General features: G+C 32.2%; 2 protein-coding genes across 2 annotated transcripts; both read left to right on the forward strand.

The window, feature by feature from the left end:
• The first annotated feature begins 9,285 nt into the window (after nucleotides 1–9,285).
• On the forward strand, nucleotides 9,286–11,548 carry LOC129319702 (glutamate receptor 2.7-like). The gene is made up of 4 exons (XM_054964785.1): nucleotides 9,286–9,645; nucleotides 9,769–10,096; nucleotides 10,194–10,606; nucleotides 11,159–11,548. Exons 1-4 carry the CDS (start codon nucleotides 9,286–9,288, stop codon nucleotides 11,546–11,548), a joined length of 1,491 nt encoding a protein of 496 aa, XP_054820760.1.
• A 6,888-nt stretch (nucleotides 11,549–18,436) lies between these two features.
• LOC129319703 (glutamate receptor 2.8-like) lies at nucleotides 18,437–22,081 on the forward strand. Its single transcript, XM_054964786.1, has 7 exons — nucleotides 18,437–18,494; nucleotides 18,596–18,724; nucleotides 18,818–18,888; nucleotides 19,046–19,432; nucleotides 20,100–20,424; nucleotides 20,510–20,922; nucleotides 21,662–22,081. The coding sequence occupies exons 1-7, from the start codon at nucleotides 18,437–18,439 to the stop codon at nucleotides 22,079–22,081; spliced, it is 1,803 nt and encodes a 600-aa protein (XP_054820761.1).
• The last annotated feature ends 3,930 nt before the right edge of the window (nucleotides 22,082–26,011 follow it).

A 26,011-nucleotide genomic window follows, 5' to 3' on the forward strand; every position in this document is an offset into this window, starting at 1 on the left:
ACTGCAAATAATGAGACATAAAAGACAATTAAATAAAATCAATTAACCATCATTAAAAAGAAAAAGAAACCCATGCCCCTCTCAACCGTGACTACTTAGCTAAGTGAATATAATGATCACCAAATGATAGTATAATGATTAATGATCACCAAATAATACATAACAAGATTTTCTTTCAATACAAGATCTGTTCCTAAATAGCTTCTTGCAAATTCAAATTGTCTGGACATGTATAAAACAGAATAGAAAACCACTTGTACTTAGTCTAAATCACCTTACAGGTCAGAGTAAATTCAATCTAAATCATTCACACACACAGAGATAACTCATTCAGCCAGACAGCCACAGCATCCACTTTCCCATCCAAATGAGTTGAATATATGACATAAATAGAAAGAAATAAAATAGGAAAACTTGAAAAATTAGAGGATGAAAGCTCACCTGTGCTCCCAAGGATAGTTTCTAGTAATGAGGGTGAAATATTTTTGCAGAGTGCAGAACCAAAACAAGATGGAAAGGAGGGTGACGGCAAGGTGAGTAGATCTATGAGGCTTCAAGGCAAATAGATCTGAGACTATAACAGTGTGCGCGATTCTGGCCGTGTGGTCTCTCGTCCGAGTGGTCTCTACTTGCTTTGCCTGATTCTGGCTGTGTGTGTGCAGTGTTCGCGACTGACGACAAGGTAACCAGTGATGTGAGTGTGGCAGTGTGTTGAGTGGCTGAGTGAGTGCTCGAGAGACTATCAGACTAGAGTATTCTACTGTTCTTCTCTTTTCAACTTTCTTGGCTTCTCGCGTGCATGTAAGGGTGGTGGCCATGAGGCTGAGTTAGTGAATGTGAGACTGAGGTAGTGAGGTGCAGGTGAGGCGTGACTTGACTGACTTCATGAGGCATGAGCAGAGGCGGTCAGGTCAGCTGGTCAGCAATGCAGTGAGCAGAGGTAGAGGTGCAGAGCATTAATAAACTAGAAAGTAAAAAAAGAAATGCAAAAAAAAAATAATGTGGGTATTCGGGCTTATTCAGGCTGCCCGAATAAGCTCGAACATTAAAAAAATATTTTTTTTATTCGGGCTTGGCCTTAAAATTTTCGGGCGAGTTCGGGTTGGCCCATCGAGCTTGGCCTAAATTACCGGCTCTATTACTATCTCTAAGAGTTCTACTTCCTCTTTAGTTGCTTATACTGACATTGTGTCTCTAAAGTCATTAATTGCCTATTCTGATGCTGATGGGGGAGGTTGTCTTGATGATTGAAGGTCCACCGGTGGTTACTGTGTATTCTTTAATCCTAACTTAATCTCTTAGAGTTCTAGAAAACAACCTACTATTGCTAGGTCCTCTACTGAAGCTGAATATAAAGCTCTTGCTTTAGCTACTTGTGATCTGATTTGGTTACAAAATCTACTTGGTGAAATTGGTATTTTTTTACCTAATCCTCCTACTCTATGTTGTGACAATATTGGTGATACTTATCTAGCTGTAAATCTTGTTATGCATGCTTGAACAAAACATATTGAATTAGATTATCATTTTGTTTGAGAACGAGTAGCTGCCAAGATATTGAACATTGCTATAGTCTCTTCCAAGGATCAATTGGCTGACTTATTTACTAAACCTCTAGATTCTTCGCGTTTTCAATTTTTATGATCAAGTCTTACTGTTGGTTTACTATCGCTCAACTTGAGGGGGGTTGTTGGAGCATATACTCAAGCCCAATCTATCAAGGCTAAGTCACAGCCTATTAAATTTGATGATGTTACATAGTTTAGGCCCACCTTTGCTATATATCATTTTAGGACTTACATGTCTTATCTTTCTTGTCCTTTATCACATATGTAACACACTGCACTCTCTCTTGTATCTATAAATACATCATTGTATAGAAGAATTATGCAATGTAATGAATCCTGTTTACTAATATTTGTATTTAGGCTTTATACCTCTTTACTAAAAACTCACTTCTTTATGTATCTGTTAATATATCTTTCCACGTATACTTTATCACTGTGTGGCTCAAACTATTGTGCTTTCTTCAACTTTCAGGAGAGGTTGTAGTCAAGAGTTGCTCGAGATTTATGTTGATGGTTTGCTACTATTAGCGTTCGTGCTCTTGCAGAGTTACACTGCAAGCTTGACATCCATACTGGTAGTGGATTAGCTACGACCTAGTTTTTTGAATATGAATGATATAAGAAAAGGGCGTTATTATGTTGGATATCAAGCTAACTCTTTCGTAAGGAACTTTTGGTGCAGAGATTAAAGTTTAATCCCTCCAAGCTTAGGGCTTATAGTAACCTTTCAGAATATCATGATGCTTTAGCAAAAGGAAGCAAAGCAGGTGGTGTCACAACTATATTTGACAAAATTCCTTTTCTTAAACTTTACCTTAATAAATTTGGATCCAATTACATGATGGCTGGACCAACCTATCGAAAAGATGGTTTAGGTTTTGTAAGTTTCTGTTTCAAATTAACATAATGGTGTGTGCATTAATTTGATTGTAAAGAGCTTGACTTTGTAAGTATTTATTTACTTTTAGGTCTTCCCGTTAGGCTCTAATCTAACGTCTCACTTTTCAAGAGCTATCTTGAATGTGACAGAGAGTGATACAATGGATCATATTCTAAAGAAATATTTTAGGGATGATAGTAGAGGAGTTTAGGATCAAATTGCGCAAGTGTCGTCAATAAAAATGAGCCTCATGTTTCATAGTTTTCAAGGGCTTTTCTTGGTCATAGGAATTGCTACTTTTATGGCACTTGTAACCTCAAAAAGTGTCATTTGGAAAAAACCCATTTCAATGGCTAGAGCTTATAGTGAGAGGTATTTATTTGGCACTCCACATTCTAAAGGTAACAATGTTCATCCAAGGGTTGATTCTCCAACCGTAATAAATATTTCAGCTTTAAATTCACCAGACGAAAACAAATTTCCACGGGCAAATCGTGATCTTCCCGGAGAGGGAAATTGATAAATGTAGGAAAATGGAAGTCCCCACCAAAGTTTTTAGAAAAACTTTAGAAAATCATATAATGGAAAAGAATGGTTTGTGAAGAAGGGCAAGGGAATCAATTTTATGTGGAGACACTACTATAAAAAAAAATTTTCATGTTACTTTTTTAGGGCATTTCACGTCCCTGTATTGGGAGACATAAATCCAAGTGACATAGAAAATTGATTTATCCACGTCACTTTTATGAAGGAACTATGTCGCTTTTGGTCAGACAAGAGATGTGGTTTCTACATGATTTCTCCCAAAACAATATATTAAAATAATTTAAATTTAAATATCTAAAAAAATTAATGTTTATAAAAATAACATTAACTAGTGTTAAACTAATGTTTAACATTAACATTAACTTGTAATTCCTATTTAACAATGTGAGATAAATGAATTTGATATTCTTGGATGTTTACAAAATAGATATTGTGTTTACATTAATTCCTTCTTCAATCTAAACCCAGCAACTAGCTTTACCTTACTACAAAATAATTAGCATACACCAAAATAAAAAAACATGCAAGAGAGCAAATAATATAGAAAATTAATATTCTAGTTGTTACCCACAGTTATTAACTTTTTCCGTTTTCATTTCATCATTCCAGCTAGTTTTGGATTTCACAAAGCTAAAAAAATAAAATATAAGAAAAATAAAACCATATTAGATTAATTTATGTCTCTCTCTCTCTCTTACACACACACACACACAAAATGAGCAACTAATTACTTTATTGAAATCCATTGCAAGAAAAAAATTCATTGTCGAAACTACAATTCGGAATGAAAACAATATAAATTTTGAAATTGGCTTCATCTAAAATTCCCTTCATCTCCTTCTTAGCCTACTCTCTCTCTCTCTCTCTGTAATGCAAAGATTCATTAACTCAGAGGAAATATTGTACAAGTTTAAAAATATTAACTTTAAAGCAAAAATGAATCAAAAACAATACAAGACTGAAGAAACCAAAGATAATGAAGAATGCTTAAACAAAGGTCATAAATATCTATAAAGAAAAAGGGTTTGTGGGTAAAAGTGACATTAACCAATTATTGCTTGCTTAAGGGAAAGAGGAGGAGAAATTGTGGGTCTCAAAGCTATCCATCGATTGGGGGAAAGAGGAGGAGATGAGGGGATGACAGATCTGTTTGTCAAATGCTAGCCTTGGATCTCGATTTAGTCCGTTGACCATGGATCTCAATGTTGTGGACCTCAATATAGTGGAAAGGAGAAGAGAGAATTGCTGTGGGAAGGAGAGAAGAGAGCTATAATGAGAGAGGAGAGGAGAGAGGTACTGTTATTGAAGGGAGAGAAGTTAGGTTTCAAAACACAAAATGATGGAGTGAGGGGGAAACTTGATTTTATTTAATAAAGCTTATTGAAATTCACATCTCTTTTTTAGAAAGTGATATGGAAAATGCCTAGAAAATTAATAATTTAAAATAATTTATTTTCTACAATCCACATCGCTTTTTTAGGAAGTGACGTGAAAAATGTCCAAAAAATTAATAATTTAAAATAATTTATTTTTTATAATTCACATCGCTTTCTAACAAAATGACATGGATAATGTCCAAAAATTAATAATTTAAAATAATTTATTTTTGATAATTCACATTGCTTTCTAAAAAAGAGACGTGGATTACATCCAAAAATTAATAATTCAAAATATTTTTTTTTCACAATCCTCATCGTTCTCTATAAAATGACGTGGTTTTAAATTTTGACGTCACTTTTATGAAAAGTGACATTAATTGTCTTACATATTTAACACTTATTTACAAAATGTCACCGCTTTTATTTTTTATGTCACTTTTATAAAAAGTGATGTAAATTGATAAATGTAAAATGTATATTTTACAGTAATTGAAAGATATTAGATACCCCAAAATACCTATTTATAAGAACGATTACACGATGTTGATAGTATAAAATTAAATTAGCCTTTTAATATCATCTTAATTATCCTTTATAGCCACATGCAAAAAGAAAATAAAAAATAATGAAAATAAATTATTTATTTACATGGAAAGACTTAACTTAGTATAAAAGCTTAGGGCCTATGTATCTTATGATGTGGATCAAAGTCCATATAGTTTGGAATATTATTATTTAATTAGATTTTTTGATTCTTTTAATTAATTTTTTATGAAAAAATGTTATTTTGGGTTAATAATTATATTTATTTTTTAAATAAAAATTTGTTCCAAGGAAGTAACTTTGGGTAAGAGAAAAATGATTAGTATTGGAACCTATAGTGATTTTGTATCGTTCACAATTTGCTAGTTGACGCTTTAAGTGCACACGGTAATTTAGTAGTACTGATGGCAAACTCTAATGAAATTTTCAAAGTGAATTTCCTACAAAATAATTTAATTAAAAAATTTTAATACAAAGTTTGATACCTATGATGATTAGTGTCATTCATGATATCTCGAATACTATGATTTAGTATCACTTATAGTATTGTATTGTTATTTTTAATTGCAATGACTTAATGTTATTCATGATATCTCATTTGCGGCTTTTAGGTAATATGTATCCATAGTGACTTAATACCACTTATGACATATCCTAAAAAAATTGCCAATAAGTTTTATCATTTTGCAAATAATATACAAATAGAATTTTTTTATTTGACAATTGTGGTGATTTAATATCATTTACAATGCGTCAAATATTCACAGTAATTTAGTGTCACTCATGAAAAATTCATAAGATTATAATTTACAAGAGCTCATGAAATCCATTTACCTTTTAATGATGCATAAAACAATTTATGAAACTTTTTCACCATTGAATATATATATATATATTTAAAAAACCAAGACTGGATCAATCACGAGAACGTAGTAGCTCCAAATATTCACATTTAAACATCTTGACTATTATGACTGTGTGGTGCATAGCAATGCATTCACACTCGTCACAAACAATTATAAGAACATAATTAAAAGACGAAAAGAAGGGAAAAAGAAGCGCAAAAGACGAAGTAAAAAACATTAACACAAAGAGCGATACATTACCACACCGTTCTACAATGACCCTTATTTCACTCACACTCCTTTTGCCTTTAAAAAAAAAAAAAAATTCTCCTCCGTTCCATTGCTCTCCCTTTTATAAGCACTACTAGGGTTTTGCTTGTTCAATGGCTCAATCAATACATAATCACCTCAAATCAAAACCTTTTTAATTTCTATTTGACTTTTCCTCAATTAAATCAAATTTTCAAATTTTTATTTTAATTAAATCAAATTCCAATCAAGACATAATCACATTAAATTAGAATTTTATTAATTTCGATTTGACTTTTCCTTAATTAAATCACATTTTTAAGTTTTTTCTTTAATTAAATCATAATTTCAAATTTTCATTTAAGGCACTTAATTTGATGAGAACATGATTGAGAGAATTTGAGTAGAGCTGAGAAAATGGGCTGGCCTGACCATAAAGGATCAGCCCATTTAAGCTCAAGTATATTTTGAAAGGCTCATATCTAAAGTCCGACCTTAAACAAAATGGGTTTAAGGTTGGCCTTGTGGGCTTCTTGTTCTTTTATTTTTTTTTCATTTTTTAAATTAAAAATAATTCATCTATTCCATTGCAATATAAAATCTTATTTTGATGTCAAATCAGATACGCAACATCTTAATTATTAATATCAACAATATCTTGATTATGCAAAAATACCCTTATTTTAAATAATAAAACATTAAATTTATAAATTGCTAATTGGAGTCAGACAATACAAAATTATATAAATATAAAAATACACTATTATTAAAAATATATAATGTAAAAATATTATCACACATACGTAATATGAATCAAATTATTGCTTATAATCTAAATTAGATCAAACAATTATTTTTTTGGTCCAAAGAAATCATTGTTTAGAATTAAATAAACCAAACTTTATCCAAAAAATATTAAACAAACTAAAGTATTATGTAAATTTTAATTATAAAAAAGCTACTATAACGACTAAATATTTGAAATATTATCAAAAATATTAATAATATTATACAATAAATAATATTTTAAAATATAAATAAATAAATGGATCTAAACGAGCTGGCCCTCAGCCCTAAGCCCATTAGGGCTGGCTCTTATAAGCTCATGTTTTGTGGTGAAGTTCTAAAACTCAAATCCAACCCTAGCAATTATCATGCTTAAATAAGCTGGTCCTGTGAGCTCAGCCTGTTTTTCAAGTTGGCCATATCGTACATTTAAATTTTGGTTTTGGTATGGTGTATATGTGATTGTGGGTGTTTATGTGTGTGCATGCGTCTATTTTGGGGGTCTACTTTGGAACCCAAAATAGGCAGCCAAACAAGATGTTAATAATTTGGGAAATGAGAAACATAAAAGATTAAAATTAAAAAAATCATAATAAAATATGCATTTGAATTTGGATCAAGTCCAAAATTTATAAATTTTTGTGGATCCAAATTCAAATCTGAATCTCCTACCTCCAAACACAGTGTTGAATTGGATTTTAATCAATTCAAATATTAATTTCATGATCCTTTTTACTACGTTCGGGCAAGCCGCATGCTGTGTGCCTGTATCTTTATATATGGACGATAGATTTTTGGCCAGTTTGAATCTTAATTCGTCAAAAAAAAAAAAAGATTTGTTACGATGAATGAGTCAAGCTGATGTTCAACCCATAGAAAGAATTAAGTAAATTATGAAGAAGATATAGCTAATGGACATGGATCGATCGTCTATTAATTCAAATTCTACTATGTTTCAACTTGATTAATTCTTTGTTCTAAACAAACTAGTTTCCGTTTTTGAATGGATTAACATTAAATTGGAAGAAACTGAGATTGATCTTTAAAAATATTCAGCGCCGGCAATTTTCATGTCGAATATGTCAAACATAGAAGATTAATATGTCAGAGCAAATGCTTGCTTCACTTTGACTATAAATAATTGATCTGTTTAATAAAAAATATTTACTTATTCACTGAAATTTTTTGGCATATAAATGTAATAATATAAAAATTTTGAGCAGTGCAGTGTGATTGGACAGCTAACTGCTACTGAGATTCTGCCTCCTCCTAAAAACATGCATATAAGTTTGATATTTGGCACCAAGCGTTTGCATCATACATCTTTAATTATGATTAAGGATTTAATCTATCAAGTGGCCAGCCTTTAGAAACTTATTAATAATTTTCTGATGACACAATTATTTTGGTGGCATGTCTAAAACACGGAACTAATTTAAGGGTTATGATTTTATTCCCAATTTCACCGAAGCATCCAGGTGTGTAAGTCATCTCAACGTCACAATCCAGCTGATTCTAATTACATCCAATTAATTTGCGTTACATGCGTACTGGATTTGATTATAAAACATATCTTTGTCTAAATTTTTGTTTTGAACAGGATTATTACGGCAAATGTTGTCAAAAACTGTCATAAAAGTATTTTATCTTTAAATATAGGATGATGCTGTGTTAATTGATTACCCCTTCCCAAATTTTAGATTGAAAGGAAAACAAGGAACAAAAGAGAACAGCTCAGTTGGTTTAGAGGCTGTGCTAGTTTAATCAAAAGTCTTGAGTTTGAGTCTTAGATATGAAACCATGTAACGTTAAATACTTGTTAGAAGAGCTTGCTGTCAGTGTTGTCTGACATGGCTGGATTTGGATTAGGTAAGGTCTAAATGATTCTGGATATCCAGTGCACATGCAAAAAAGTGAAGAGAAATAATTATTGTATAATCCGAGCCAAACGGACGGTTTGAAATGAATTTAAAAGTTCACATTAAAAATAAACAAGGGGTACCCTTGCTATATATATTTACCTTATAATTCAAAGCAATTCTCACAAGCAACAAAATACGAAATCTTATGTTTTAACATACTATTTAACTTGAGTGTCATCTACAGGAAGGACTTTTCATTTGTATGTTTCTCGCAGTTCCATCAAATGGTCCTCAAAACTAAACCACACACATATATTATCCTACAAATTAACAGATATCTTCCACAATAATTGGGGTCCGCTGGGCAAATTAATTAAGAAGCGTGCGTAACTGTCCAACCAATTATAGATCCTATTTTTTGCTTCATTGCAGTCTGTCTGACCTCAAAAATTACCATGTTTGGCTTAAGACAAAGAATATTGAATTAATTAATAAGGGCCGTACTTCCCTTCGCTGTTGTATTTATAACACATAGACTTCGTATGAGAACTTGAAATCAAACCAAGTCACTGTTTTCGATTCCTTCGTTTCTGGTCAAATTAATATAGTGTGCCTCAGATGACAAATATGGCAAAACCAAAGTCCACTTACTATGACTACGTCTACCTCATTTCTTTTATCGTTTTATTCATCGCTCAGTTTATTAGAACATGTGATGGTGCAGTCCCACTATTGGGTGGAAAGAAGTTGATAATTGGTGTGCCTAAGAAACCTGGTTTCACTCAATTTGTAGACGCACAAGTGAATCCGAGTGATAAGAGACAGTTGGTGAAGGTCACAGGCTTCTCCATCGAGGTTTTTAATGCCACAGTATCTCATCTTCAGAGCACAGGCTTCAATATTTCTTTTGAGTTTAGGGCTTTTGTAAATGACCATGGAGACAGCGCAGGAACCTACGACACACTACTTAGAAATATTCCAGGACAGGTCAGACACAATTACCCTATTTAATTAATTCCTTCCTTTTTCTGTCTTAATGATTAATATGTGCCGTGGTTCACACGAAGACAACATTAAATTTAATATTTGATTCGTCGTTGTCATGAAAAGTATGATGCTGTTGTGGGAGATGTGACGATTGTGGCGAATCGATCAAATTATGTAGACCTTACATTACCATATGCGGAGTCAGGTGTAAAGATGCTTGTAAAAGTTCGACAAGATCAAAACTCCAACATGTGGAGTTTCGTCCGACCTTTTACCTGGGATCTTTGGCTGTCCATCGTCATGTTCAGTATTTTCATAGGAGGCACTCTATGGTTCATGGAACGTAATGCTAATAAGAATGAAGGACTTGAAATTCCACATCAAAGAGGACAACTCATCAATAGAGTGTCGATCTTGTGGCTTCCTTTATCACATGCGATTCTCCCTGAAAGTAAATTTTATTCTAGTTTAATTTGAAATTTATAGAAGCATAATCTTACATGCACGATGTATTAGTACTTACTGTATTTTTTTAAAATTTTTTGCAGGAGAGTCATTAGTGAAGAATTGCTCAAGGTTTGTGTTGATGTTGTGGTTGATATTAGCATGCATCCTCATGCAAAGCTACACAGCAAGCTTGTCATCAATATTGACAGTAGATCAGTTGCAGCCTAGTTACCTTGGTTTTGATGATCTCGTAAGAGATCCACAAATTAACATTGGATACCAACGTGACTCATTTGTCAGAGATTTATTGGTGGGTCGCTTAAACTTCGATGAATCAAGACTCAAGTCTTTCCGCACCATCGAAGAATACAAAGATGCGTTAGATAAAGGAAGCGGAAATGGTGGTGTAGATGCTATTTTTGATGAAGCTCCTTATATTAAGGTCTTCCTCAAAGAATCTGGTCTTAGTTATGGCATGTTTGGCCTCAGCTATCGCACTGGTGGTTTTGGTTTTGTGAGTTTCTTTCCCTACTTTAATATCATTATGAGTATTATTCAAATCTCAAATACCAATATAAAATATAAAATTTTCACGCAAAAAAACAAAATAATTATAAGTCATACTTTAAATTTTACATATAATGCCAATTATTCCCTTTGGTCTTTTCTATAAACATCTATTTATTATTTTACATAAATTAAGGAAGTTGGTTAAAATAAGTTAATTTTTGTAAAATTTGAAAATTAACCTCGATCAAATTTATTAATCAGATGAAGTTGTTTTTAGTTATTAGTCAAGAAATATTAAATCAAAATATATTTAGTAAAAAAATTAATGTTTTATATAGACAAAAAGTAAAGTCTTATATTGAGAACTGTGGGGGAGATTCTTCTTAGAGCCAAAGGGGGGATAATTTTTTGAATGTCTAATGTACGGGAAACAAATCTAGTATATATGAATTAATGACTGGACAAATGATTTTTAGTGATAAACTTGAGATTTTGCATCAACATATCCGAAAGCCTTCATTGTTCCAACTTTTAACAGTTTGCACTCTGTCTTCAGGCATTTCCAAAAGACTCCAACATAACCTCGTACTTTTCAAGAGCCATATTAAATATCACTGAAAGTGACGGAATGGAGCAGATTGAAAGGAAATATTTTGGAAGTAGTGACGTGGACGATGAACTCCAAGAACAGATGATGTTGTCGTCTGACAATACCAGAACTAGTCTCACCACATATAGTTTTGGAGGTTTGTTCATTGTGATAGGAGGCCTTACAGTTTTGGCTTTGCTGGTTTCAGAAAGTGGTGTTTGGAGAAACCCTATCATGTTGGCAAAAGCTTGTAGCAAAACATTGTTGACTCGATGTTCTGAAAAAATAAGTCAAATGGGAAAGGGTTCTGCACAAAGTTCTCAAAATCCAACTAGGCCAACCAGAATCGACGCTTAGTCCGTTCCAGAACAATACCATAACTGGCAAAAAAGTGACTGTTTTTTAGTTTTTATTTTTTAAAAAAGCCAATTCTCAATAATCCAAATTAAAATTATGTTATTTTGTATTTTTATTTGTTTCGTTGTTGGTTTGTCTCTTGCATTATGTGTGTGTGTGTGTGTGTATAATAGAAGCTTGTATTGGTTTAATTAGATAATTAATGCAATATTTGATTATTTTGGTGATTCAAAATGGAAAATAAATAGTTTTATTATGATGGTGGTGCAATTGACTTCAAATTTGACATATAATAATAATAATAATAATAATAATAATATAAATAAATTAAATATTATCTAAAATATTTTTATTTTCATACATATTTTTAACATATATTATTTTAATTCAGACTGGCAACTATAACTTGAATACAGTTGAGTAATTAAATCAATGCGATTCAATACACGAACCAGTCCAAGGTGAGCGGTTAACTGCACCCTTTGACGGGTAAATGGCCCAAGGAACTTGGAATTTCGACTATTTTCTCCTGCACTCACATTTGTTTATGAAATCAATTTAGTCGAATATTGTGAAAATATTAATAGATCGATATAATGTAGTTTCTTAGAAATATCTCAAATTTGAATATTAATAAATTTCAATATTTTATATTTTAAATATAAATTGTATTTATTATAATACGCACATTTTAATATTACATGATTTTGTCTTAGATTTGAAAGATTCAAATTTTATTTAGATTATTTTAATATTTATTACTTTCGAAAAGTAAATGTGTAATAAAATGCAATCTGCTTACCGTCGTATACATTTTTAAGAAGTATAAAAAAATTAAAGACGAAATATCTATTCAATTTCTAATTTTCTGGACGATCCTCAATGTTTTCTTTTGTTTTCTTTTGTGTTTTTTTTTTTTTTGGTCTGCCAGTTCGAACTTGCAATTTGTAGGTTGAGTGTGTGCGGCACACTAACCATCAGCCAGTGTTGGAACAGTAGTGAGGAGTGAAGTCTTGAATCAACCAAAGCTAGCTGGCTCAAAGCTATTTGAAGTCATGGTTCATGTATTTAGACTCTTAATTATCTTCCTTACGTAGTAAACGATGTCATTTTTAAATTTTATATTTAATTAAAAAATTCACCATATCACAAGAAAGTTCATCTCCATAAATACTCTTTTCGGTCTTAAATTGGACATAAATGGTGGGAGTACAAATAAGCAAGAATGGCAAAAAAACATCATATGTTGACTTAAAACCTCAAGGTTTAAATTTATAAGTTATTCCCTTTTATTTTATAGTACTATTAAGCTTAGTTTTATCCAATGTGAGATTTCTTATATTAATTTAAGTTCATTTGTACTCAAACAACTAAATATAAGAAACAAGAAAGAATGAAACCTTATATTTAGAACCAAATCAATATCTTCAAATAGATTTAATTTTACATTTAGGATAGGAGAAGATAGTTGTTTAAAGTATAACCAAAAAACATTATTTTTGTATATAATATTAGTTTGGATTTAGGTTTAATTTTACCCCGATACTTATTTTTTATGAGTGTTAGGCACTCCATACTTTTAAATGGACAATTTTACTCTTAAACTATTTTTTGGAAGAGCAAAAACCTCCTTCTATTAATCAAACTATTAATTTTTTCATTTTTCACTGACATGGTATGTGCGTGGAGTCCACGCATAGTGACATGTAAGATTTTAATCATATTTTTTGTACTAATTTGCACCTGAACTCTTTTTTAGGAACGTTAAACACTCTAAAGTTTGTTTCTAAGAGTGTTGGGCACCCTAAAATCTTGTTAAAACAAGATTGAATAAATATTATTAAAATATTAAGTATTTTAATATTTAATAAAATTAAATATTATTATTTAAAACATTACACCACCCAATTTAATATTTTTTATGTTTAAATATTATTTTTGCTAGTATGTTATAACTTTATAGATGACTTTTTATTTTTTATATATCGATCTTCAATCTTCTTTGTGATACAGTACCCAAACTGTTACATCTTTTATATATGTCAAAATTTACTTATATTTTTAATATTGATTAAGTTTCTTAACTTTTTTGGTCAACTAATGATCTTCCTCCAAAATATTACATTATCCAAATTTAATATTCTATGTACATTGCAATGTTAATAATAAAATTATAAACATCATAAATCGGGATCAATAATATGACAAAAAAACTATTTATTTGAAAGATATCGCATATTTCATCAATATGCTAAAAAAATTATGTAACAATAGAAAAATGGAGAGATGAAAAGAAAAAAATTCCTTCATTAACTTGAAGGTTCATTTACTTCATTTTTAATACAAAATTGTAAAATATCATAATATTAAATTCGGTGGTGGAATGTTTTAAATAGTAATATTTAAATTATTAAATATTAAAATAGTTAATATTTAATAATATTTATTAAATTTTTTTAACAAAATTTTAGGGTATCAAACACTCCTAGAAAAAGATTTTAAGGTATTTAGTGCTTTTAAAAAAATTTAGAGGTAAATTAGCACTAAAGAATGTGATCAAAGTCTTAGATTTCACTATATGTAGGCCCCATACACATGTCACATCAACAGAAAATGAAAAATTAATGGTTGATTAATGGAAGGGTGTTTTTGTTCCTTCGAAAAATAATTTTGAAATAAAATTATTCCACTTAAAAATATAAGATGCCCAGCACTTAAAAAAAATACAGTGATAAAATTGAACTTCAACCCTATTAATTTTTTATTATAAACATAAGTCTTATTTTTAAAGATTTGACAAATGACAAGTGTATATTATAGTCGTTTCTTAACCTTTACGCTACTAGAGATCGAGACCTAGTGCGCGCGCGCGTGTATTCTAATGTGGTCCCCGCCAGCAATTTAGGAGCTCTTGACGGTCAAGTCATTCCACAATATGGCAAGAAGCTTTCATTTAACAGGCAAGGGACCACACTGCTGAACTTCCTCGAAATTGTCACTTTTAGCAACTGAAAGTATTATAACATTGGTCTTCAACATACAATTTCTCTTCAATTCATAAGAACAATTAAATAAATGAATCTATCGGCATGGTGATGTCGGCTATATATAAAGGTAGCTGCAGGAACTAAAACTAGCCACTTAACTTTAATTCCTTCGTTTTCAGGCACATATAGATGGCAAACCCTAATTTCTATTGTTTTGGCTTCCTGATGACTTCTTGTGTTGTGTTGTTAATAGCTCATCAGATTGGAGCAGGCCATAATGATGATGATGATGCAGGTCCACTGCTAGGAGGGAGGAAGTTGATAATCGGAGTCCATAAGAAATCAGGCTTCACTGAGTTTGTGGATTTACAACTCAATTCTTCTAACAAGAATCAGGTCTTCAAGGCTACGGGCTATTCCATTGACGTTTTCAATGCCACAATAGCTTACCTTTAGAGTTTACAGCACAAGATTTCTTACGAGTTTGAAGCTTTCGTAAATGAAGATGGGAACAGTGCCGGCAATTACGACACACTCCTCTACCAGATTTTTGAAGGGAAGGTTAGATATATACATATATATATATATATATATATACACCCGTTCAATCTTCTTTGCATACATAAGATCTTATTGCCACGAGAGTTTGGCTTGGGCCTGGCTAGTTTGTGGAACAAGGATATTTATTTATTTGGATTACTGAAATAGAGAGTAGTGAAACCTGATATTAAAAACGAGGCTTACTCGTTAGAATAGGTATCTGCACTTTATACATAAGAAGGCATTAATTAACTCTCCTTTTAATATTGAACAGTACGATGCTGTGGTTGGAGATGTGACGATTGTGGCAAATCGGTCAAAGTATGTGGATTTTACGTTACCATATGCAAAGGCAGATGTGAAGATGCTTGTGAAAGTTCGACATGACCCACGGTTGGACATGTGGATTTTTGTACGATTTTTAGCTGGGATTTGTGGTGGTCCTTTGCCATTGCCTGTATTTTTGTTGGAGGTAGCATATTGTTCATGGAACGTAAGGTTAAAGTACATTCAGGACTTGAAAAATCTCCAAGCAGCCAAAAACTGAATGGGATTTCCATCCTGTGGTTTCCCATTGTTCAAGCATTTCTTCCTTAAAGTGAGTCTTAAGCCTTTTCTACATTAAATGTTTGCATAAGTTTTCAAAATAAAATGAAGTGACTATAATAAATTATAGTACTATTCCTTCAGTAAAATTCAAATTTAAAAATTTATTATTATTTGATTTGCAGGAGATTATTAATTGGCCAAGAATTGTTCTAGGTTCGTATTGGTGATGTGGATGATACTAGCTTTTGTGTTAATGCAAAGCTACACAGCGTGCTTGTCATCAATATTGACAGTACATGAGTTGCAACCTCGTTACCCTTGTGAGAATGACGTTATAATGGACTCTAACATTAATGTTGGGGACCACCGTGACTCATTCGTCGGAGGTTTATTGGTCGATCGCTTGAAGATTGATAGGTCCATGGTTAAGAATTACTCTGACATTAAAGAATATAAAGAGGCATTAGACAGAGGAAGTCATAAAGATGGCGTCGATGCTATTTTTGATCAAGTTCCATACATTAAGATCTTCCTCAAGCAGTATGGTTCCAATTATGCCATGGTTGGAACCAGGGACCGCATTGATGGATTTGGTTTTGTGAGTTTCAATCCCTCTTCGTTTTAATTGAACCCATATTTTAATCTTATTTATAAAACATGACATTGGCTTTACAATTAGATTTTCCTTTTAGCTCTATTAAACGTTGGTGAAAGAAAATAGCCCCCGTGTTTTTAAACACTCCGGTCCTTAAATATATATAAAATGAAGTTTGAAAGGTTTTTTGTCCTAAACATAGGACGAAGTTAAAGTAATAAATGTTTTTTCAAGTTTATCATTTTTAATTTTTTTTGATAAACTTACCCTTTTTATATTTATTGTTATTTGAATTCCTAAATAACAATTTATTCATTAATTAAAAGGAAAAGTAAAAAAAAAGGAAAAGTTACGTATTTTTTTTATAATTTTAAAGTTATAACTAATATTTTTTAATAAACGCGGATAAAGTTTGTCAATTTTATCTTATATCAAGGATTAAGGGAGTATTCATAGGATGAAGTTTGTTAGTTTTTTTTGTGAAAATAAATATTGACTTTATGAGGTGTAATTTGGAGAAAATGTGATAAATGCTTATTAAAATGTGTAATTTGTTTATTAAACAAGGAGGCATATAATAATTTCTCTTATAATAAAAAATGGAGGGAGTATTTCATTATGAAAGTGTGTGTATCTAATAGGAGTAAAATTAAAATTTAATAAATTTTTAAGAAGAGTTAATAAATTTAAATATTTCTTGATTTCAGTAAAACATATTGAAAGTAAGATATAAATAAAATTGGAGTTTTAGCCAACATACTTATTCCCTATCCTATTTATAGGGTAGAGAAAGAAGATTAATTTTGATCATATTAGGGCATTTCATTATTTTCTATGTTTATCTTTATCATTTTACTTTTATTAAATGTTAAGAAAAATTATTAAAAATAATTATTTTTCTCAAGAGTAGAGGTGGAAATTAAACTTATTAAATTTTAAGATAAAGGTTTAAGATTTTTACTTATTTTGATAAAATATGTTGAAATTGATTTATAAATAGAATTGAAAATAGTGTCAGGTAGAGAGAGTACGATAGCGCCATTTTAACATGTCTGTCCAAACATTCATATAAAATTTCAGGCGTTTCCAAGGGGCTCCAACTTAACGTTGCACTTTTCTAGAGCCATATTAAATGTAAGAGAGTAAAGAAATGGATTGGATTGAGAAGAAATACTTTGGAAGAAGTAATGATATTGATGAAGGCCAAGACCTATGATCAAACGACGTGAGTCCCAGTCTCACCACTTATAGCTTTGGAGGTTTATTCATGGTAATTGGAATTCTTTCATTGATAGCTTTACTCGTCTCTGAAAGCTGTATTTGGCACAAACCCGTTATGCTAGCAAAAACATGTAGCCAACAATTCCTGAGTTTAAGTTCTACAACTAGTTTTACTACAAGAGGAAATTAAATGTTGATGAAGAAGGTTTTACCATTGGAGAAGATGTTGTATGTGAAGATGGTGTGAATATCCTCAGAAAAAAGTAGAGAACGAGGCAGAGAGATCACAGACTATTGTATTGGTCAGAATATATAACTGCAACAAGTTTTTCTTTTCTTTTTCCGTTTTTTTTTGTTATCTCAATCACATTGAAATATTGAAACAAAGAAATTAAGAAAAACATCAAAAAGTAAAATCCAGCGAGACCCAACGCCCTGCTATTTTGGAAAATAGAAGTCATATTCGTATTAGTTAACCTAGCCAACCCAATTAACTGGCGACACCAAGGATCTAATCTCTAGCTATACGAAAGCATACAAAGGCCTAAAACATTCAATCTAGGTGGTATCAGGCGTTAAATATTGTATTTACATTTACTCTTTATTGCCTCAGTTAAATGTTGGGAGAGAATGTTATTAAATGATGAGGTATTTTATTATTTTTAAGGTACATATATTTAATGAGAATAAAGTTAAACATTTATTTAATTTTTAAATAACATTAATGAAATTTAATTTTTTTATTTTAATAAAAATATTAAAAGTAATTTATAAATAGGATGAAAATAATATTTAAGTCTTGGAGAATAAGATTTAAATATTGACCAATGATCACAAGCCACGACACTTTAGCTACCTTCAATCAAGTGCGCGCGGGCGCTTCAATTTAATCTGACGGCTTGGCCCAAAAAAGAAATTCAATTTGACGGAATTACAAAAAAATTGCTAAAAAAAAAAATTGCCCCGAATATAATAATCAGTTTCGTTTTGCTTTCGATGTCCTCGGACTCGGATATTCAGTCCTTCTCAACGCTGACTGGTCAAAGGCAGTTTGGTAGGAATTTCAGATTCCGCTTCCGTTCAATGTCAATGATCACCCTGTCTCCAGAATCGCTTGATCTCTCTCAAGTCTTAACGTTGACATGTATACTACAGTTGATTCCAAGATCAAAAAGGAGGACGAAGAGATAGCCGCAAAGGGAAGCTTCATACATCTACTCCTAAAAAGTCGCCGTTCATACCCTCCTCTAACAACTCGCACTGAATTGCACCGCCTTCTCTGTGGTACCGTTTCAATTCTAACTAGTAGTTTCTACTCTCTTTTGTATTTGCTCACTAAAAATCAACTAATCAATTTCTGTGAAATTCTCAAATTAGATACACCGAAGTTGCTGAGAAATCTCCTAAATGCATGTGAACTGAAACGTTTCAGGCTTGAATCAATCAAAGTAAGCTTAGACTTTTTCAAGCGAAGTCTCTCGTGATTAATCACCGACATCATCTAACAAGTGCATAGGAAAAAACCATATAAATAAAGTGACAGCAATGATTAAGAACTCAAAACTAACAAGCTAGCTTCTTAATTTCTTCATTTTCTTACCGCAGACGCAGCACTTCTGTCAGATGGCATGCCCAAATCGCTACTGCTATGGCTTCCTCCTTATGATTTCTTGTTCTTGTGGTGTGCTGTTAATAGCTCCGACTGAAGCAGAAGATGATGCAGGGTCACTCTTGGGAGGGAAGAAGCTGATCATTGGACTTCCTTATAAATCAGGCTACACCCAATTTGTGGATGTACAACAACTCAATTCTTCTGATAGCAATCAGGTCGTCCAGGTTGGGGGCTATTCTATTAACGTCTTCGATGCCACAATAGCCTACCTTAAGCGTTCGAATTACAATATTTCGTTCGAGTATAGAGCTTTTGTAGACGAAGAGGGAAACAGTGCTGGGGATTACGACGCACTTGTCCACCAGATTTTCGAAGGAAAGGTTAGTTGCTGTACAGTCTTGTACATATTACTATTGATATTATCAAGATCTCAAATGTACTGTATCGTTGCTGAATTAGAGAGAAAAGCATGTGCTACGTCTCTATGCCCATGGGTTTCATATATAGGGGTCGGGTTCCTCCTTCTCTCTCTTCAATTCAGTACTAGTGCAAGTTAAGAGATCTATTTCAATGGTTCATGTTGGTTTGAGCTTGACATATATATATTGAGCTGATAAAAAAAAATCGAGTTGGGTCCGTTACTTTAATAATTAAATTTTTAATAGAGATTGATATGAATATTTAATATTTTTAAGGAAAAATGATGAGTTATATATATGGAGCTATATACATATAATTAACTCTTTTCAAGAGTCAAAAAATTTTATTCAACATCTTGCCCATGTCGAATCACATTTCCCTCAATCGTGTAATCATGATCATCAGATTTTATGAAAAATTCTGGACCGTATGACCGCATCACTCCATATCGGTCAAGCGAGTGCATGTACAGAGTTTTTCAAACTTGCATAGCAATGTTCTTCATTATATTTGCATCGTGTTCTGATGAATTTATTCTTCATTCTATTTGGTATAATTACCATCAATACACACAAAGACATTAACTTCAACATCTGGCTCTCCCTTGTTTTTTTTATTAATAAATAGTATGATGCTGTGGTGGGAGATGTGACGATTTTGGCAAAACGGTTGAATTATGCTGATTTTACGTTACCATATACGCATTCTAATGTGAAGATGCTTGTGAAAGTTCGACATGATCCACGGTTGAATATGTGGATTTTTGTACGACCATTTAGTTGGAGTCTTTGGTTGTCCATTGCCATAATCTCTACTTTTATCGGAGGTATCTTACTATTCATGGAACGTAATGTCAACAAAGATTCAACGCATGAAAATGCACCATGTAGGAAACAATTCAATGGGATTTCTATCCTGTGGTTTCCTGTTGTACAGGCAATTTTTCCTGAAAGTGAGTACTAAATCTTGTTCTCTATCTCTTGTGTCCTTGATATTCGCTTTATTGTATTTAGCTTTCTTTTTGTTAATATTTGCAGGAGAATCACTGGCCAAAAATTGTTCAAGGTTTGTGCTGGTGATGTGGTTGATACTGGTATTTGTGCTTATGCAAAGCTACACAGCAAGCTTATCATCGATCTTGACAATACATCAGTTGCAACCTCGGTACCTTAGTGAGAACGATGTTACAGAAGATCCCAACATTATTGTTGGATACAATCACGGTTCATTTGTGGGAGACTTATTGATCAATGGCTTGAAGATCGATAGGTCAAGGGTGAAGAGCTACGCTAGCATTAAAGACTATAAGGAGGCTTTAGATAAAGGAAGTCGTAAAGGTGGTGTTGATGCTATTTTTGATGAAGCTCCCTACTTTAAGGCTTTCCTCAAGAATTATGGCTCCAATTATGCCGTGGTTGGAACTAGGCACCATGCTGGTGGATTTGGTTTTGTGAGTTTTTATCTCTAATCTTGTCCTCGGTTTAAATTCTATACTTATTTTTTATATTTTTAAGTTTTTTTAAAAAATTAGAATAAAAAATTTACTTTCACTATTTCTATATTTTATTTTAAAATTTGAATTTATATTTAAAACAAATCTAAATCATACTTCTATTGCATTTGAATTAATGGGGATTTGAATTGTTGCCAAATTCCTCATTTGAATACATAAAAATCTATTAATTTTCAAATCCATTTCTTATTATAATTTCTTCATAATTTTAAATTTCTTTTGTACCTTAAATATTTAAAATTCTAGCCATTTAAATTCTTTCATTCTTTTCATGTTTTTATGGTTGATGTCCCTGTCACCCTTATCTCTCTTCTCATCTCTCACCAAATGAATAATAGAGATCAATTATCACCCTCATCTCTCTTCTAGTCTCTCAAATGAATAATAGAGGCAAACGATTTACATTTCCAATCTCGCTTTAAATTCTAGTTTGTCTCTCTTTGCCTTTGAAAATTTTTACACGATCTAAACAAATATTTTTAAATGTGAGATTTTAAATCCAAGTCCAAATTCATCCATCCAAATACCATCCTAATTAACTGTTAATTAGCCAGTGTTGTTGTCGTAACAGCAGTAGATACTTTAATTTGTTTCTTCTCTTCTTTTCCCATCAATAATTAAGGTTGCATAGCCGTTTGTTGACATGTCTGTTGAATCATTTTGAATAATTTTTCAGGCATTTCGCAAGGGCTCCACGCTAACCCCGCACTTTTCTAAAGCCATATTAAATATTAGCGAGAGTAATGAAATGGACTGCATTCAGGAGACATATTTTGGAAGCAGCGATGATGATAAAAACCAAGAACTATCTAATTCATCATCATCAAATGATGCGAGTCCCAGTCTTACAGCTTACAGCTTTGCAGGTTTGTTCATGGTCATTGGAATTCTTTCACTGTTAGCTTTGCTAGTCTCTGAATGTCATATTTGGCGAAAACCTGTCATGCTCGCGCAGACTTATAGCCAACAATTTTTCAGTCGGAGCTCTAAAAGAATCAGTCCATTAGAGGAAGGTTCTCCAACAACAATAAAGGATGACAAAGAATGTTATACACGCGCAGAATATATTGGATCAGAAGTTCTAGCAGATAATTAAACGTTGCCTGTTTAAGTAATTAAACATTTTTTTCCTTTTGTTTGGTAGTTATTTTCATTACTTTCTCATTGACAAAAATACATATGCATAGAAATAGTGTATAGTGGATTTAATTAATTATTTGGCCATTATATTAATGTTTCTGCAACTAATGGACCAGCAGCAAATAAAAAGAGTGCGAAATATATACATCTTATGAAAAAAACTAAAAATTATTAAATTATATTGGCCAATGATTAATATTTCCAAAAATTTCAATAATAGGTATAATTGAGATATGATGGATTTTTAATACTCCCGTTTCTTCAATCATTCCTCCTCAAGGATAAGGTTTTGATGAATCTGGATAACTAGGGTGCGTCGATCTTGCAACTTTGTTCAAGTTCTGTTTGTACTTTAGTATCTCCTTTTATTCCAAGGGGCAAAATACTTTAAAGTATTCGATAATTAAATGTTGGCTACAGAAAGTCAAGATCGTCTTTGGTTTGTCTGCGGAGACAAATTGCCCGCGTTAACAATTGAAGGCACTTCGTACTCTCCCTTTTCACTTTCAGATGACTCAAAGTCATCGTAAGTTGTCGCATCATACTTACGAGAACCGAAATGTTATGGAAATTAGCAAGACAAATCTATATAAAGACCACGTCACCTTGCAATAACAGTGTCACGAAGGTCCCCCTAACTAAACAATGAAGAAACTCGAGACATTTTCTCTCCTGTTCCTGTTCAAGCCTCGAGTCCTCAAAATGTCGTTGTTCAATCATTATTCAACTTCTCTAGAATATTGACAAAACTTAGTTTTAATTTAGGACAAAGGTTTTCCCGGGAGGATGAGAAGTTGTTTGGTTAAGAAAATTGGAGGGGAGGAATCCTCTTTTAAACCAAACAAAAATCATTGAAATATTTCATCTTCCCTACCACCTTCTCTAACTAAACAAGTAGTCATTAAAACATTTTTTTTTCTTAAACCAAACACTACCTTAAACGAGTCACAGTTCTAAGTGACTCCAGATATTGAGTGGTTTAATAATTAAAAAATGAAAAGAAAACGTTGCCGTTCATACTACTCGCACCCCATGCATGCACTCAATCGCACCACTTAATGATTCCGTTTAGGTCCAAAATGAATGGTGCCCATCTTTCTTTTATTTTGATTTAATTTAGTCAATTCAATTCAAATTAAGAGATTAAAATGTTATCTTTTAATTGTAATTTTTTAAAAATAAATCCATATTAATTAAAACACAGTATTCATATTGCAATTTTAAAATATTTTAAAATAAAATTTAAAATTCAAATACTATAAGTTAAATTTAAACAATTCAAATTTTTATTTTAAAAAATAAGTAAGCTATATTCATCTTTGAAACGAGAAAAATATTTATCGAGAGACGAAATTTCGAAGTTTCTTCCTTGATTTCGTCCCGGCTAGCATTATTCAGGGAAGCTGTTGGATTGGAACATTAAGACTTCAATCATCAAAGCTAGCTTAGGCTAGCTTGAAGCCAAGTCTCAACAAGTCATGTTCAAATATTAAGTCTCTTGTTAATTGTGGTGACCAAAGGGAAAAAAATCACTTGTAATTCATAAGTTGACACAGTCATATGAAGCTTACATCGAAGATGACAGGTCAAAAAAATCACTTGTAATTCATACGTTATCATGACTTCTTTTATAGTCCAGTTAATAGCTCAGATTGGAGCAGGTGATGATGCAGGTTCACTCCTGGGAAGCAAGAAGTTGACGGTTGGTGTTCCTAAGAAATTTGGCTTAACAGATTTCGTGGATTTAGAACTGGATTCTAGAAATAAGAGTCAGGTCAAGAAGGCTCAGGGCTATTCCATTGAGGTTTTTAAAGCTTACCTTCACAATATTTCCGAGGAGTATATAGCCTTCGCAAACGAAGATGGAAGCTGTGTTGAGGATTACAATGCGCTTCTTGACCAGATTTCTAAAGGAAAGGTTAGAGAGTTATTACTACTCAAGCTTGTATCTATACGTGCATTTTTTTTTTTTGGAAAGTTGACGTTGACTCTAATATATGACTGCTTTTTTTATTATATATTTTTCCCCTTCTTTCATTCTTTCTTTATCTTTTTAATGATATATCAGTATGATGCTGTGGTGGGAAATGTGACAATTATGGCAAATCGGTCCAACTTTGTGGATTTTACATTGCCATAGACACAATCTGACGTGAAGATACTTGTAAAGGTTCGACATGATCCATGGTTAGATATGTGGATTTTTGTTCGACCTTCTAGCTGAGATCTATGGTTATCCATTGCCATCATCTGTATTTTTATAGGAGGTATCATACTATTCATGGAACGCGATGTCAAGAAAGATTCCAGACTTGAAAATTCACCATGTAAGAACCAACTTGGTGGGGTTTCAATTCTATGGTTTCCTGTAGTACAAGCAATTCTTTTTGAAAGTGAGTTTGAAACCTTGCTATATATCTCAATTTTATTTGCAAACGATTTGTTTCCGTTTCACCACTACATATCTGGTGTAATTTGCCTTAAAATACACATTTTTTAATTATATTGTTTTGGATTTAAATTTCTATGCTATTTGCAAGAGAATCATTGGCCAAGAATTGCTCTAGGTTTGTGCTTGTGTTGTGGTGATATTAGCATTTGTGCTAATGCAAAGTTATACAGCATGCTTGTCATCAATCTTGACAATACATTAGCTTCAACCTCGTTACCCTAGTGAGTATGACATTATGAATGACCACAATGTTAAGGTTGGATACCAGGGTGGTTCATTTATTAGAAGCATATTGAAGAGTTTTGAGTTTTGAGAAATCAAGGGTGAAAAAATACTCCACCATTGAACAATATAAGGAGGCTTTAGATAAAGGAAGCAATAAAGGTGGTATTGATGCTATTTATGATGAAGTTCCCTACATCAAGGTCTTCCTCAAACACTATGGTTCCAACCATGCCATGGTCGAAACTAGGCATCGCAATGATGGATTTGGTTTTGTGAGTTCCCTTCTATATTTTAAAGTCAGTTTAAATTTTGTTTTTGATTTTAGGATGTTTAAGTGTGAGTAAACTAGAGCCAATATTAGAATTTCCCCCATAAAAATAAAATTAAACTTAATAACTAATATATAATAAAATATAATGACTCATAAACTAAAGTTTTGATGTATTAAATTAAGATGTGATGTCTTTAATTTTCTTTTCTTTTCCCATTTCCGTCTCCCCATTATGCATGCCAATTTATTTGCATGATTTTTCATGCATTTCCCAAAGGCTGTAACTTAACCTCGCACTTCTCCAGAGCCATATTGCATGTGCGAGAAAGTATAGAAATGGATGGGATTGAGAAGAAATATTTTGGAAGCAGTGACAACGATAAAGGCCGAGACCTATCTCCTTCATCGTTAGATGATTCGAGTACCAACAGGCTCACTACTTATAGCTTTGCAGGTTTGTTCATGTTAATCGGAATTCTTTCATTGTTAGCTTTACTAATCTCTGAAAGTTGTATTTGGCGAAAACCTATTATGCTCGCAAAAACGTGTATTCGACAATTCCTGAGTGGTAGTTTTACAAGAACTAGGCCAATAGAGGAAGGTTCTATAACAATCATAAATGTTGAAGAAGATTCAACAAACAAACAAAACAATATTGTGTTGGATGATGGAGCAGATAACCATAAAAATCTCTTTGCCACAATATCACTTTCCCATGTGGACATTGATACATTGCCTGTATAATCAAGTATATATAACTAGTGATGGCAGATGATCTCCATTGTTTATTAGAGTCAAAGTTGCTGTCAATATATTAAGTTGGAAAATAAAGAACCATGTAGAGTAATTGTTTTCTTTTTGTTTTGTTTTTTTTTTTTGAGTTTTTTCTCCGGACTTCATTTTGAGTTATTCACCTTACTTTTTTATTGAAACTAATT

Source organism: Prosopis cineraria, unplaced genomic scaffold (assembly GCF_029017545.1).
Source record: "Prosopis cineraria cultivar Desert tree isolate PC_DT_omini unplaced genomic scaffold, ASM2901754v1 PC9, whole genome shotgun sequence".
Lineage (NCBI taxonomy): Eukaryota > Viridiplantae > Streptophyta > Magnoliopsida > Fabales > Fabaceae > Prosopis > Prosopis cineraria.